The sequence below is a fragment of the Spermophilus citellus genome (genome assembly GCF_964194105.1).
Source record: "Spermophilus citellus genome assembly, chromosome: 15".
Classification (NCBI taxonomy): Eukaryota; Metazoa; Chordata; class Mammalia; order Rodentia; family Sciuridae; genus Spermophilus; species Spermophilus citellus.
The window spans coordinates 61,390,797-61,407,952 of NC_138195.1; the positions used below are offsets into that span (position 1 = coordinate 61,390,797).

General features: G+C 38.3%; 1 protein-coding gene across 3 annotated transcripts in view; it reads right to left on the reverse strand.

Annotated features, from left to right (window-relative positions):
- HTR7 (5-hydroxytryptamine receptor 7) overlaps nt 1-17,156 on the reverse strand; it is a 129,517-nt gene that overhangs the window by 79,605 nt on the left and 32,756 nt on the right. For 2 of the 3 annotated variants that reach the window (XM_081268206.1, XM_081268208.1), the window contains exon 2: nt 3,132-3,887. In XM_081268206.1, the coding sequence (XP_081124332.1) occupies nt 3,132-3,887 (756 nt within the window). Of the gene's footprint in view, nt 1-3,126; nt 3,888-17,156 lie in introns of all 3 variants that reach the window. The other variant, XM_081268207.1, reaches the window with a different exon arrangement.

Consider the following 17,156-nt stretch of genomic DNA (forward strand, 5'->3'; position numbering starts at 1 on the left):
ACATAAACCTTCAAATCATAGCATATGTGTGTGTTTCTATGTGGTCTTTCCAATAGAAATATATTCACAAAAACAAGGAAGAGATCACATATTTTCTGTATCATCCACCTCAGTTTATGGCAGTTAAACAAAAGAACTAAAACATAAATATGACAACACTATCTAGAACACTGCCAGGTTTAGAATTAGAAAAATAATGGCTATGACAACTCTGTAGAATAGCTCTATCACTAGAAATGTTTTGAAGTTGATTGGTATTTTTAGGCCAATCAGCTTAAATGATTTGAATGTCCTATAATTCAAGCTGAGAAAGTGGTAATGAAGGAAGAGTCATTCTCTTAAATAAAAAGGCAGCAGACTATAGCCTGTGGTCTGAATCCATCTGGTTATCTCCTTTTGCAAATAAAGTTTTAATGGTACACAGCCATGTCCATTGTTTACTTCAGTGAATGACAAAGGGAAGGACAAATGGTTTTGATAAATACCCTGTTGCTAGCAAAGGTTAAAATATTTAATATTTGGCCCTTGACAGTAAAATTTTGCTGACCCTTGTCTTAGACTAGCAGGAAAACAACACCCAAGCCTCCATACTAACTAAAGATACAGAAGCAAATGCCCTTGTACTTTAGATTGGCCGATTTATTTTATAAAAGTAGCATGGAAACTAAAAGCACTTTTAAGCACAAACTTCCTGGTTTCAAATTCAGCTCTATCATTTTCATCTGTATGACTGTGGGAAAATTATTTGATCTTTTCAAGTCCTTATTTTGTCATCTTCAGAACAAAGGTAAAAAAAAATACTAACCTAGGGCTGGGATTGTGGCTCAGTGGTAGAGCACTCACCTCACACGTGCGAGACCCTGGGTTCGACCTCAGCACCATATAAAAATAATAAATAAAATAAAGGTATTTTTAATAAAAACTAACCTATCATGAAATTTTGAGGATTGAATAATAGAATTTTCATAGAGTCAGATTACACAGAGTGAGAATCCTCAGTATATGTGGCTGCCTTGCTGGATCCCCTACCACCAGTCTTGCCCTTCTGTCTGCTCTTGTCATACTACCAAGACTTTCCTCAAACACATTCCCTCATCCAGGTTCTCCAAAGAACTGAAACAACATGCTTTTCTTTCCCTGTGCTGAACAATCCTAGGACCAGGCAAGATAACCTAGCTTCTTATTCCAAGAAAGAGCTGCTTCCAGGAGATAAGACTGTGAACCAACTAAAATAGCTTACTTGTCAAGACTAATAGTTTTCTCATTAATAAATAGTTGCTTCTAAGTCTTCACCTTATTCACCAATCCCAAGCCATTAGGTCATGAAACCATCACTTTTCCACTTTATAAACACCCAGGCTAAGCCCTAAAACTCTACCAAAATTCTCATCTTATTTTCTTTCTCCAAAAAACTACTAAGACTCTGTCTAGTAGGTGTCCTCCCTCTGTGCAGTAAGTCTAATGAACCTAACTTAATTAAACTAGCAGGTTATTCTAGTTGTCTTCTTAAGAAGAAGTGACTACAATTCCTACTTCAAAAATATTCAGCAACTCTTCACTATCTCCAGACTGAAATCATTTATTTGACAAGTAATTTGCTTAACTATGAAAAGCACATGTATTGGGGTGATTCATACCCCCAATGAATCAGTTATTTTATATCCCTGAGCCTTAAGTTATTCTAAAAACTGGGATACTAGAAGCACCTACTTTTCAGGTAGCATGGTGTATAGCATGCAGTAGTTGCTCAATAATTGTTAGCAATTATTATTTTTATCATCTACTATATATCAGGCACTATACCTCAAAAAGAAATCTAAGTCTTAGCTTCTTCCCTTAAGATATTCAAAATCTAATGGGCAAATACTAGTGGTAAATTCAGTAGACTCTTATAGGCCTAGACTCTCTGAAGTTGTTCATAGTACCTGTTCTAGAACCTAAAATTATACTTTATTAAAGTGTTACTTTTCATATTGTGAACAACAGAGTGTATATAAAAGAAATAAAAATAAAACCTGAGAAGGTGTGCCCAGCTCGAGAATTAGCATAGCTACAAAGTTCAGTTGTTAAATAAAGGCAGTAGAGCACATGGAAAATGTGTACCACTAGGGATTAGACAGTGTGGGATCTTGACTTAGTTGGGACACTAGCTGAGTAGGGGATAACTCACTCTCTAAACCCCAGTTACCTCTTCTGTCAAGTGACAACAAGATGACCGGGAAAATCCCTCTCAGCTGGAGAGTCCCTACTTTCTAGTCTATTCCTTCCTTCCAGGTTCAGTACAAAGGAGCACCTCTTCCTCTCTCCTGCCCATTTTTTCATTCTAAGTTTCTTTTCTCTCAGCTATCAAATATGAAGATAACTCCTGTACTTAAATTTGAGGAAAATTTTCATTCAACTTACTGCTGACTCTACTCTCCTGTCTCCATCCTTCTATGCAACCCAAAACTTGCCAATGCATGGATTGCTTGTGAAATTTCATTTCCTGATCACAGTCAGCTCTTTGTGGTCCTTTTCCAGATCTCTACACGCTTTTGCCATTTCTCCCTAGAAAGTCACTAAGGCTTCCCAGACAAATTCAACAACTCTCTCAATTCTCAACTGCCAAGATGGCAGACAGCACTTCCTGAAAGCTCCCAGGGCTTTTAAGAAGTTGCCCCATCCTCGCATCTTCTGTGGCCCCATTCTGGAAACATCATTTTGCTTCCTTCCTCAAAAGAAGAATTTATCAGTGAAGTATGAGATCATCAAAAAAAAAAAAATGTTACCAGAGGGAAGAATAATTGCAATTAAAATGATAATGTCACAGCAATTCAGATATGAGGATATAATTTAGATATGATTTATGGAGAAAGAATGGAAAATATTGCTTTCCTTGTCATCAATCACATCCATTGCAATTCATCAGCAAAATCAATCTCCTCTTCCAATCTAACTGAGTACCCATCTTTTTTTGGCTACTGAAATTTTATTGGGTGGAGAACTGGAGTCTATACTCTTCTGAATTCAAATCTGATATAGATGGTAGAAAATAAGCTATCTGTGGATTTGGGAAGACTTCTGTAATATGCTTCAAGAAGTTGTATAAAAGGGAGGGGAATAAAGATAAAAACAGTGATAAATGACCTTACAGGATGAATTCCGGCTTCTCAGGTCTCTCTGCAAGCCTCAGGGCCTCGTGCATACCAGCAGCGGAGAGCTTCCGGTTGATGTTACGGTACTGGCAGCGGAGCAGGCTGCGGTAGGTCGTTCTCAGGTCTCGGTTGAAGAAGGCGTAGATGAAGGGGTTGATGAGGGAGTTGGCATAGCCCAGCCACAGACAGGTCCTTTCCACCCACAGCGGGATGCAGCTGCAGGAGGTGCCACAGATGAAGGGCCTGGCAGTTGAGAGAACGAAAAAGGGTAGCCAGCACACGGTAAACGCTCCAACGATGATCCCCAGGGTAGTGGCTGCCTTCTGCTCTCTCTTGAAGATGGAGATGTTCTTCCTCTCCTGCTTGATCAGTCGGGACAGATTTGCACACTCTTCCACCTCCTTCTGGGCCTTCACCACGCCATTCAGGGAGATGACGCTCTCAGGCTGGGTGCGGGAGAAGCCAGGGAAGCGGTGCTTGGCAGCGCTCTTCTTGGCAGCCTTGTAGATCTGGTAGTACATGAACAGCATGACAGACATCGGGATGTAAAAGGCCACGGCGGTGGAGTAGATGGTGTAGCCGAAATCCTGGCTGATCAGGCAGACCTTGTTATCATTCACGTTCTGGGCCCATCCGAAGAGTGGGGGGAGAGTGATGGAGGCAGACAGCAGCCAGACAGACAGAATCATCTTTGCCATGCATTTCCCATTCTGTCTCACAGGGTATGTGAGAGGTCGGGTGATCCCAAGGTACCTAGGAGGGAAATGGAAAGAGGACAGGTGAATACTGGGATGTCAGTGGTCCACTGAGGAAGTGCTACCCGCCAGACACTAGTGCCATCCTTGCGACATCTCATCTAGGTGGGCATCATTATTCCCATTTTGCAGAAAGATGAACTGAAAAGTTATGCTTTCACTCAAGTTTCTATAGTTAGAAGTCAGACGGAGAGCCCTCTGGCCCTAAAGTTAGTCCTTGCTTTTTTCATACCTTGAAGCTTCTGATAATCCACGCAGTCAAACATCTTAAAGGTTAAATAACCTGCTCCTTCCCATGACCCACGGCCACCAAAACCAGCCAGGAGCAAGATATCAAGCTGGATGTGGGATATTGTAACACATTCTCAGAAATCAAAGTCTACCACCCTTGGATAATGATCCCATCATGGATCACTTCTACTGTCTCAATTCAAGTAGCTTTTAATGCATCTTAACTTCCCCTTTGTAGTGTAGCAAAAGCATTTTGTTCCACCCACAGAGATTGGTGAGATATTTTGGGAATCCAGGTTCGGGAATGGGAAGTAGGAAGTGATCATTTTTTTCCTATCCCAGAAAATTCTTACACAACACCAATGTCTGAGGAACATTCTTTAAAATAAAAACAGTTTGTCTCACTGTGCCAGTTTTGAGGTGGATCACAAGAAAGGGCACAAGTCTGAAATATGTTAGGCAAATCTAACACTTTCCCTGTGCTTGGTTCTATATAGAGAATAAATATTTCTTCATTTCTATTATGAAGGATTTTAATGCAAAAGACACTCAGAAAACAGAGAAAACATGTACAGTAAACTACTCTTTGGCCAAATGCTTAATATTTTTCAGCTTTTCAAAAAACTTTCCCTCTATATTTAATAGCCTTAGCTTTCATTTTGGGAAAGATGCACCTAAGCACTTGAGAAACAAAGACAGATACATGTTGGTCACTTTGTTTATACTTGTAAACGATACACTCCTGAAACATGAAAAGTAAGGTATAGACAGTCCCTAATTTGCCAACAGATCATATTCTAAAAGTCAGTCAATTGGCAAATTAGAACTTAAGAATTTTCTGCTAGAAATACACTTGATACTTAAATTATCCCACATAAGTCCAAAATCCTGCTTTTACAAGGAAAATGAGTGTCACTAAAACACTTGCAATGCAAAATTGAAATACAGTAAAAAGAAATAAGCCAAATTTGCTCATTCATCAAGAACATCTCTTAATTACTTCAACAAATATAGACATCCCTAGGTATTCATAGGGATCTGGTTCCAGGACACAATCCCCACTACCACCATGAATTCCTAAATCTCTGGATTTTCAAGGTTCTTATATAAAATAGTATAGTGTTTACACATATCCTACATACATGCTCCCATACACTTTAAATCATGTTAAGATTACTTACAATGCCTAATATGTTACACATACTATGAGCATGGCTGTTGTACTTATTGTTTAGGGAAGAGTAGTAAAAAAAAAAGTCTTTGTATGTTCAGTATAGTCACAACCATAGTAGGCCTAATTATATAGTGTACCATCAGCAGTTGGTTGAATTTGCAAATACAGAACATACAGAGAACTGATTGTATTAATGGAGCTCCTTCTAAGTGACTGCTCTAAATGTCAGAGATACAGCAGTAAATAAAAGAGACAAAAATTTTGAAAGCAGGAGAAAGAGTAAAACACGTGGGATGAAGGGAAGGACTGAGTCCACGGTAACACTGAAAGGGATCTCTGATAGTTTCCAAGAGCTCAGGTGTTCATGGCACTCAGTGTTCATTTCATAAGTTCTTCCCTACCTTTTCCTTTTTAAACTGACCCATAAGAACTATCCTTAGGTTAGTTTCCTTAGGTCTATCGGATGAAGTTAGGATTATGTTTTGGCTCCCAAATAGAATGGAAAAGAGAAAGAAGGATTTTTTTTTTCCCTGAGAATGCAAGAATAAGAACTACAGAGAAATCAAAAAGAGAAAAGGAATCAGGGAGAGAGAAATAAAAGGAAAATATTAAATTGGGATTGCTTTGTGGAATTGTTTGAGTTTCAAGCTACGGAAACAAAGTTTTTGGAAAACAATTTAAAATATACAAGGTAACCCCCAAAGAAAGATATTGGCACTCTCTGGAGGCCCACAAGTAAGCTGATCCTTGCTGAAGGCTAAATGCAGACATTTCACTAAAACAAAACAAAACAAACAAACAAACAAAAAAGAACTCCTTCCCTTGCATTGCTTCAGGAATTTGTGCGTTTCCTGAAGGAAGTCCCTTACAGATCCCTCTTCTTGGATCTAGCCCTTGCTCTCTACCAGTCTCTCTGGAAGTAGGATTTGGGACTCCTTCCTTGTTTTCCAGCTCCCCCATGCAGACTTTCTCAGGACTTGGAATAAAGAATTTAATATAAAAGAAGTAGTCATTTTAAAATTAGTAGTAAAAAAATGGATCTTCATGAATTCTGAAAACTAACCAGCAATTCAGGTAAAAATAATATTGACTTCTTACTTTTCAACTAATAAATATAAACCCCACATGGATGAAGCATTACCAAGAAAAAATTAAATCTTAATACTACTATGAAAAAGTGAATGTATGTCTTCCATCCTGAGATGACAAGGATTATTCTTAACTAGGATAAAAGTGCTTATGTCTAATTATTGACATGGAACCAACAGAAGACTGCATAGAAAATAACATCTAGCCCTCAATTATAAGTAACAGTTATATATAATTTATTAACCTTACATGTAAAATTAGGTCTATGTTTATATCTGTGGGTGTATATATACATTGTGTGTGTGTGTGTATGTGTGTGTGTGCGCGCGCGTGCGCACATGCCTACTGAGATGGCCAAAGACTATCCACCAGAGTATCAATAGCAGTTTTACTGGAGTTATAGAGATTTTAGTGGTTTTAGCTTATATATATATATATATATATATATATATATATATATATATATATATATATATTACTATGCTTGAATTTTTTTCAATGAACATATAAAAATTACTATTTTAGTTTTAAGAACAAAATAAAACATTTAAGAAGATTCTGTGATTCTTAAATTACCTAAGCGATTCTGGCAACACAATCTGGTTCATAAAATTCCTAAAAAGCTGATAATTAAATCTTATATTGTTTTATTTAATTAGTTAGTCAAAAGTGTTTTATTACATTCACAAATTTGCACAAAAGAAATGGAATTTATTGGCAGTTAAAATCTTATAATTAACTATATAAGGTAATATTGGTATTTAGGGAAGTGTTCGTTCAAATTATACATTCATCCTTCCAGCATTGTATTTGATAAATCTTATCTTCAAGAGAAAGAAAGCAAAAAAGAAGAAGAAAAAAAACCTAGACTTATTGTGAGTATTCATTAATATATAGCTTTAATATGTATCACAATAACTATTTATACCCACTGTTAATTAGAAAGCAGGGTGCTTATAAAGCCTTCAGAATTTAACTTAAAGATGCATACAAATGTTAAAAAACAGTAAATATCAGACAAAGATGCCAAAATATTATATAATTGAGAAATGTATGCAACTCACATTAGGGGTTCCATTGAAGTAGGAGTTCAGAGAAAAAGAAGATTAGGGAGCTATAATCTGCATAGAGAGGGATTGGAAGCAAATTAACTCTGCCGCCTGTCTTCATTCTAACTGTTTAGAAATCATAGATAATGGTTCTTTGATTAAATTGCTTCTCCTGAGTTTCATTGCTATGGAATAATAATTCAAGGGGTAAAAGAAACTGGGTAGAATTATTTCTGAAATACAGTGGCTTTTAGAGTGTTTAGTTTTAAAAAATGTTCACATTTTAGAAAACCTCTTATGGAAGGAAATATACACTAGACTCTCCAGCCCATAGTAGGGATTCCCAAAACTGAAAAATTATCAGAATTATCAGAATCACTGAGAAGCTTTTGAAACATGCAGATTCCCAAACAACCCTTCTCCTTGAGGAAGGTCTGGAAACCAGAAACTTGTATTTAGGATTGACGTCTCTGGGTCTTTATTCCACATACTGCTAAGCAGCCCTCTCCCATTCAGTTAGCAGGACTTTATGCTTATCATATGAAAGGCTTTATGTTTATTTTATATATTTCATGTTATGGACCTTATTTCAGCTTTGCCTGAAAAAAAATCATCATGAATCATGTTTCCATTATCAGCTATTAGTTGTATCTCCTAATACAGGGCTAAATGAAGTGAGCATGATTATTATGTCTCAATCAAGTTGCAGATTTTATTTATTTATTTTATTTATTCTAATTTGTTACATATGACAGCAGAATGCAATTCAATTCATATTATACACATAGAGCACAATTTTTCATGTCTCTGGTTGACAAAGTAGAGTCACACCATTCATGTTTTCATATATGTTCTTAGGACAATGATGTCCATCTCACTCCACCATCTTTCCCACTCCCATGCCCCCTCCTTTGCACTTCCTCCTCTTTGCCCTATCTAAAGTTCTTCCATTTCTCCCGTGCTCCACCACCCATCTCCAATATATGAGAAAACATTTGGCATTTGGTTTCTTGAGATTGGCTCACTTGACTTAGAATTATATTCTCCAACTCCATCAATTTACCTACAAATGCCATGATTTTATTCTCTTTTGATGCTGAGCAATATTACATTGTGTACATATACCACATTTTCTTTATCTATTCATCTAATGAAGGACATCTAGGTTGGTTCCACAATTTAGTTACTGTGAATTGTGCTGCTATAAACATTGATATGTCTGTGTCCCGTAGTATGCTGTCCTTGGGGATGTCCTTTGGGTTCCATTCCCATATTGCTTTCCAGATTGGCTGCACCAATTTGCAGTCCCACCAGCAATGTATAAGTGTGCATTTTTTCCCACATCCTCGCCAACACTTATTGTTGTTTGTCTTCATAATAGCTGCCATTCTGACTGGAGGGAGATGAAATCTTAGAATAGTTTTGATTTGCATTTCTCTAATTGCTAGAAATGTTGAAATTTTTTCATATATTTATTGATTGCTTGTATGTCATCTTCTGAGAAGTGTCTGTTCAGTTACTAGGCCCATTTATTGAATTGGGTTATTTGATTTTTTGGTAGTTAGCTTTTTGAGTTCTTTATGTAGTCTAGAGAGTAGTGCTCTATCTGATGTGTAAAAATTTGTTCCCAAGATGTAAACTCTCTATTCACCTCACAGATTGTTTCTTTTGCTGAGAAGAAACTTTTTATGAATTCCTTGGACATCAGCTTAGATGCTGCTTCCTCCAGAAAGAACCTCCAGCTTCTCATGAGTACCCTACTCTGCATTCTCAAAGCATCTCCTCCTCATCAAATGCACTGTATTCCTGGTACCCACTTATTTGTCTGGATCCTCAGTAATGTAAGGTATATTAGAACAGGAACCATGTTTTCCCTTGCTCAGCCCTGAATCAAAATCCTAGTACAGTGACATAGGCATTAAATACATATCGGTTGGAGAAAGGAAGGAAGGGAACATGCAGAGAACTATGGGTAAAGACTTCTTTGTCCCACAGACATCACAGAGAGGCAATTAGAAACATCAAAAGTGTTTGATCACTCAGACAAACCTAATTATCAAAATCAAAGAAGTGATAGAGACTTTGAACTCCATCTTCTCAGTAAAAGCCAAGTAAAGTCTCGGAGACTTTAAAATCCTAGATGCAAATTCCTTTGTGGACTTTGCAATGTCCCCCATTTATCAATCTGTGATCCCCACCCCCACAACCAAAAAGACCCACACGCATACACACACAAACATACACACACACATGCATGCACACATTTCTCCATGTAACACGTGACTCAGTACCTAGTAGACTGGCACTAAATAAATATGGTCTTAGTAACTGAACAGCACTCCTGTATTTTCCCCATCAATCCTAAACAGGGCCTGGGGTAACAGCATTTTAGCCAAGAAACAGCACTGGACTTGCACCAATTCACCTCAAGCCTCCATTCTGTGATACATTTTAAATAACGTCATGGTTCATTCTTATTCTTTACTTCATCCTTCAAACTGTGTTGATTTTCTCCCCAAGATTTCCTGCTGCTTCTCAGCCAGCACCCTTAACACTGGATGACAATAATGCTGTGATCCACAAAGTCTCACAGCCCTCAGGGCCACTTCTCCCACTTGGGAGAGCAGAAAAGCAGTCACTGAGCTGCCTTCTAAGCAACATGGGGATGTTTTCACCCCAGGAGAGTGCTTTCTCTCCTAAATTCATGTAACCAAAGGGAGGTGGCCTTTCAGCAAGGTACTTTCACACCACCTGGCTTCCATCTTAAATATTGCTCCTTCCAGGCATTTCTGGGAAGGGAACTTCCTCAGCACATATGCCCAGGTTTCTCTCTGACCTGAACCAATCTATGTTTTCATTAAATACACATAATTTAGAAGATCAGGCTGGTTAACACCTGATCTATACTCAGTATGACAAACCCTGCACATCCAAACAAACAGGATAACCACAGGGGGGCTTTCATACTCTAGGAATGCCAAGTGGCCAAGGGTAGGCCTCAGATAAGGATGAGAGTTCATTCACCTGGGTGGCAGGAAAATGCTGTGGTACTTGCCTGCTGCTACACGTCTGTTTACGTTTCTCTATGCAGGTCAGTGTTTTTTTTTTTTTTTTTATTGTTGGTTGTTCAAAACATTACATAGTTCTTGACATATCATATTTCACACTCTGATTCAAGTGGGTTATGAACTCCCATTTTTACCCCGTATACAGATTGCAGAATCACATCAGTTACACTTCCATTGATTTACATATTGCCATACTAGTGTCTGTTGTATTCTGCTGCCTTTCCTATCCTCTACTATCCCCCTTCCCCTCCCCTCCCCTCCCCTCTTCTCTCTCTACCCCCTCTACTGTAATTCATTTCTCCCCCTTGTATTATTTTTTCCTTTTCCCCCTCACTTCCTCTTGTATGTAATTTTGTATAACCCTGAGGGTCTCCTTCCATTTCCATGCAATTTCCCTTCTCTCTCCCTTTCCCTCCCACCTCTCATCCCTGTTTAATGTTAATCTTCTTCTCATGCTCTTAGTCCCTACTCTGTTCTTAGTTACTCTCCTTATATCAAAGAAGACATTTGGCATTTGTTTTTTAGGGATTGGCTAGCTTCACTTAGCATAATCTGCTCTAATGCCATCCATTTCCCTCCAAATTCTATGATTTTGTCATTTTTTAATGCAGAGTAATACTCCATTGTGTATAAATGCCACATTTTTTTTATCCATTCATCTATTGAAGGGCATCTAGGTTGGTTCCACAGTCTTGCTATTGTGAATTGTGCTGCTATGAACATCGATGTAGCAGTGTCCCTGTAGCATGCTCTTTTTAGGTCTTTAGGGAATATACCAAGAAGGGGAATAGCTGGGTCAAATGGTGGTTCCATTCCCAGCTTTCCAAGAAATCTCCATACTGCTTTCCAAATTGGTTGCACCAATTTGCAGTCCCACCAACAATGAACAAGTGTACCCTTTTCCCCACATCCTCGCCAGCACTTGTTGTTGTTTGACTTCCTAATGGCTGCCAATCTTACTGGAGTGAGATGGTATCTTAGGGTGGTTTTCATTTGCATTTCTCTGACTGCTAGCGATGTTGAGCATTTTTTTTTTTTTTAGAGAGAGTGAGAGAGGAGAGAGAGAGAGAGAGAGAGAGAGAGAATTTTTTTAATATTTATTTCTTAGTTCTCGGCGGACACAACATCTTTGTTGGTATGTGGTGCTGAGGATCGAACCCGGGCCGCACGCATGCCAGGCGAGCGCGCTACCGCCTGAGCCACATCCCCAGCCCCTGTTGAGCATTTTTAACTGAGCATATTCTCTTGCAAATTTGAAGCTAATGAGGAACCCAGATGTGATGCCTTAGCTAACGTTTCCATGTTCATTTTTTTTTTTCTTCCTGATATCTATACACCTAAGGTAGTAACAGGCTATGAAATGCATCAACAGATGGAAAAGTGATGAGATCTAGCAAGAGTGAGAAAACCTGACAGAGTTTAACTTCCCTTATTCTTGGTTATTACCTGAACTCTTATTTTTAAACTACAAAGCCTTGAAATTCATGAATAATACAGGAAATCTGTAAAATGCCACTTTTCTGGAAGAAGCAGGACATTAAGATGCAAATTGCAATTCCACACACAGCTGTACTCGATGTGACAAATTAAGCTTTTCTTATTCCTAGTCTTGACATTTGCCTTCAAGATATTTGATCAATGTAGAAAGAAAGTACCCAGGAGAAGCGGACAGAGAAGTGGAGGCAGCCCCAGAGAGGCCAGCCACCCCTTAAGAGGTCCTCAGGTGGAAAGTACCAGAGTACCAGAAGAATACATGGAAAAACAAGCCTCTGCAATTACTGTATTTTCTCAGGAAGACCCTCTTATGCAAAGGGCATTTTTCAAGGACAAAGAGACCTCTTTTAGAATGACCAGGACAGAAATCTAGAGGAAGCTAAGAAAACCTAAGAGCTTCTGAGTCCCTGTTAGACCCAGACTTCCACATCTCACACACTCAGCCAGATTCACAGAGCCACCTTCTCACCCTCCTTTATTCACTCAATATATCTACTGCCAAGGAGTGCCTGCTTCAGGCCAGGCACCTTTGAGATCCACTAGTAAATAATACTAACAAAGCTCCCTGGGCAAGCATGCTACAGCTGGGGGCAGGAGGTGAACACCATCACATACCAGCTGCAGTGGTAAGCTGCTTCACATATTTAACTCTTGAGTTCTTGAGGGAGGTACTATCATCATTCTCATCATACAGATGAAGAAACTGAGGCTCAGAGAAGTCAAGTCACTCAGCTCCTAAACTAATCCGGGGAGGAGTCAGGATGTGAACCCAGGTGGATTGCCTCTGTCTCATGGCCTTTTCTAGTTGTTCCCTTGTTAGTTGGGTACAACAATAAGAGTATAACCTCCCAAGGGCAGGATCTGTACCCTAGTTATATTTTTCACCCACTTCCCACAACCACTAGAGGGTCTGATTCATGAGTGCTCAGTAAATATTTATTGAATACCAGATTCATCCTTATTGCTAAAATTATCCTTACCCTGGGCTGAAGCTACAATAGCAAGTATTAGCACCATCTAGTGGAGAGAGGCCTGGCACAAGAAAGACAACCATTAGAAGGAGTAGTTGATGGCATTGCCAAGGGGTACCAGAGGTGACAGCAATTATCTGGATAATTCGGGTCAACGTGTGCATGTAGGTGCTTTGCCATCATCCTTCAGACCTCTGACTGTTGGTTGCAGAACCCCTTAAGGTTTACCAGAAGTTTGTTTCTTAATATATATAATAACTAATATTTCAAAACCAGAATAAATTAAGCATCCATATATTTTTAAGAATTTTTTTTCCATTTTTGTATTTTTTTTATTTTTATGTGGTGCTGAGGATCGAACTCAGTGCCTCACACAAGATAGGCAAGTGCTCTACCACTGAGCTACAGCCCCAGCTCGAGCATTCATATTTTTAAAGCATCAAGAAAACAAAACATTTTAAACAGAGCTCTTGTGGGACATCCACGATTATGAACCCAATACAATATAGAGGAGACTTTAAATTCTTAGAAAAGACCTCCACACTTGTGTCTAAAAAAAATTGCACTGAACTTATAAAACAAATAAAGCCAGTCATTTGGAGGCCAAAAATTAGCTTGGATCTAGACCTAAAACTTTAAAAAATATTGTTTCTGATCTCTATTTCTACAGGAACTCAATCTGCATACTTGTACTAAGAATTAGCCAACTAATACTGATGCAGTACTATAAAATTAAATGAAGCCTCCACCTATACTTTGTTTAAAGTAAGACAAAATAATCAATTGTAACTCTTTTCTTAAGGCCTCTTATTAAAAATGATAGGATAAATTTAACAAGTATTTTATTTCAATTTGTCATTTTCAATTGCTTTTTCCCTTGAACATTAAAGCAAAGATAGAGAAGAGGTAGATGAAAAATGCAGAGAAACAGAAACAGGGCAAAGAGGCAAGAATCTGCACTTGTAGTCCCCATTTCACAACCTGGCAAACTCCTATTCACCCTTCAACACCTTGCTCAAGAATCACCTCCATGGTGAAGTTCTTCCTGTCTGCACTCCACCCCTACCTATTTACTCCCATTATTGAGATCCTATAGCACTTGATACATAGTACCATGATACAATAGAGCATTATTTTATAATGGTGCACTGACTCATCCTTCTTCCCCAGAGACTGTGAGTCCTTTCTTGAGTTTCTCAGCACATCTGCCAGCTAAATGACTGCTGAGACCAGAAGTAAATAACAATCATTTGAAACAAATATTATTTCCTTTTTTCTACACTATGCTTTGTATTGTTATACAAGAAAAAGCTCTTGAAAGTAGAAAAAAGACCCCGCAATTCTCAAGACTTTGACTCTTCCTTTTGTGATTTTTCCCCCTATATGGTCTTCAAGACTAGTCTTTCCAAGCCACAAAATCAGCAATCATTGAAATGTAAACTAGAAAAATAAAATAAAATAACCAACAGCTTTTATTTAAAATGCTATTTTCTTCTCTTCTGTCCACGATAAAAGTGTGTCAGGAGGGAGGCACCTCATGCATCAGTGCATCTGTCTGAATTGAAAAGAATGTGAAAGGCTTGCTGGGAACATCAGATGCCCTTCATCAGTCCAAATGCCCAGACACGATCTGTTTCTTTAAATGCTGCTGGCAAACATTCTGTTCAAGGTTAAGAGACAATTAAGAATCACGGTATTTCCATGGAAATGATAAACGAAACAGAAAGATCAGCCTGGCATGATTACATAAAATCAGCTACAATTAAACAAAAATAAATCACTAGAGGAAGCACTGTACTTGCTAAATGCATTTTGTTGGTGTAGTGCCCTGGTTAGACATTTGGACTCAAGGAGATCAAAGAGCCAGAACTCAAATCCACACTCTGCAAGGTATACACATGCTGTGCAACCTTGAACACACTGCATGATCTCTTAATGTCTCAACTATCTTATCTTTAAAATGGGAATAATAATAGTACAATGCTGGGTTTGCAATGAGCACTTAATATGTTGTGTCTGGCAGACGGGAGACATACAGTAAAGATTGTTATTATTCTTTCTCTTTTCTGATTTACTTATTTATTATTTAAAGGAAATATATATTTAGTATACACATTTTTGATAATGTTCTAGAGACTTTCACACACATCACTGCAGTTCCAATCTGTAAAAAATGGAAAGGTCAGACTCAAGAATCTGCCCTATGCCAATATCCTTTGAACCGCTCCCAGGCTTCTGCTAAACACTGGATTCAAATTCATACTAATTCTTTCTAAAAGTGTGATAAAAAGCATCACCCTTATGTTCCCTTATCAACTTGTAACTCGAGGGATATCCCAAAATGCTTTCATCTGTGCTGCCTGGTAACTCTGCTTTTTTCTGGGCCCCTCAAGATAAGGCTTCCATGGAGACATATTTGAACTTCTTAGAATGTGACACTCATTAAGATAATTGCTTGTCTTCCTAATCATTTCCTACACACATCTATTCCCATAAAAACATAAAACAAGCAAATATAATCCTATGACATTTGTGTGTTCCACTCTAATAAATGACAAGATATTTTCATAAGGTATTTTCTGTAACAAATTAAACTGGCTGAGTAATCCATTAATTGACTCTTAAACTGAACACTTAACAATTAATACTGCATGCACTTGTTTCTTGCTGTGATTTTAATGTTAAACAAGCATTTCCTACTCTTTTGAGCTACTGCATCAGTTAAATTAGAAAACAGGCTATTTAAAATGCTGCAATTTGCAATAACTCATTTGTGTGAATCCAGATTTTTTTTGATACCACGCAAAAAGATGTACAAGATAGGTCTGAAGAGAGAGAGAGAGAGAGAGAGAGAGAGAGAGAGAGTGAGTAAGGGAAGAAGAAAATTAAATTGGATACTTAGACTAATGGGGCTGCAACTGCCTTCCATAAACACAAATTGCACTAGAAGTTTATTAAATCAGCTTCATTGCTCTTTTGGATAATTATAAGAATCAAATGTCACAAATTTTACCTAATAAATTTAGACTAATAAAATTCCCCTTAATCTCTTCTATACATTTTAATTTTTTCTATATCATATTTCATTTAAAAGTGATATGCAGAAAGCTATGCTCTAAGCTCCTCTATTTCGTGAGCACTTACCATGGGCCAGTAACTGTTATGATTCCTAGGTGGGACACAAAGAAAAATTAAGATCACCAAGTGCCTGTCCACAAGAAGATTTAAGCTTAAAGCAGAGAGTACAATGCATATTTAGAGTAAGATAATATATGGGAATTTCCATCAAAGCATGTGTATATGCACACACACACACATTATGTATTATGTAGTAAATAGAATATAATACATAACTAAAGAAGTGAAGAGGAGATAGATTGTAGGGTGGTTAATTTTAACTGGGGGAACTGCCGGCGACGGGGCGCAGCCGAGGACCAGGCCTGGGTGGCCACCGGAATTAATCCAGACTGGAGGAGGAAGCCCGGCCCCGCCCCGTGTGCTAGTCTGGAGAAAGCCCATCAACCCTTAAAACCCATCAAAGGGGTATGGCTACCAGCACGGTTTTGGGGCTGATCCAGGTACCCGGTTTCCAACTCCCCCACCCTTAGCTGCCATAACTCAAAATATTTCCCACAAGCTTTTGGGGGTTGTAGCTATCAACGCAAAACAACAACTGTACAGGCACCTGGTTTGTACCTCAGAGACTAGAGTGGGGAAGATACACATGGAAGCTCATTTCCTTTCACACTGGCTACACCCACCACCCTGAACACAGAGGCTCAAGCTAGGAATAGACAATGCCACCTACTGGAAGCAAGGAAAACAGTGTTCTGAGAGACTTTTTTTCTCTTTCTTTCTCTCTTTTCTTCTCTCACTTCCACAACCTCAACATATGTGAAACCAAGAACTGTGCTTGAACAACCGAATTACCAAAGTAATATAATATAGAGGAATTGCATATACCCTACCTTCCCCCCATTTTTTCTTTATTTATATCTTACTTTCCTTTTCCTTCTCTCTTATTTCTCTTTTCTTCCTTGTTATTTTTTTCTTTTTTTCATTCATATTCCTTCTATGCCACTTTCAATCTCCTAAATTTGCTATCTATACATAGGGTAACTATCTAAATACAGATAGGAGGTTGAGTCTATACACTCTTCCATAAATTACCAGTCTATTGGTTAGAGTTCT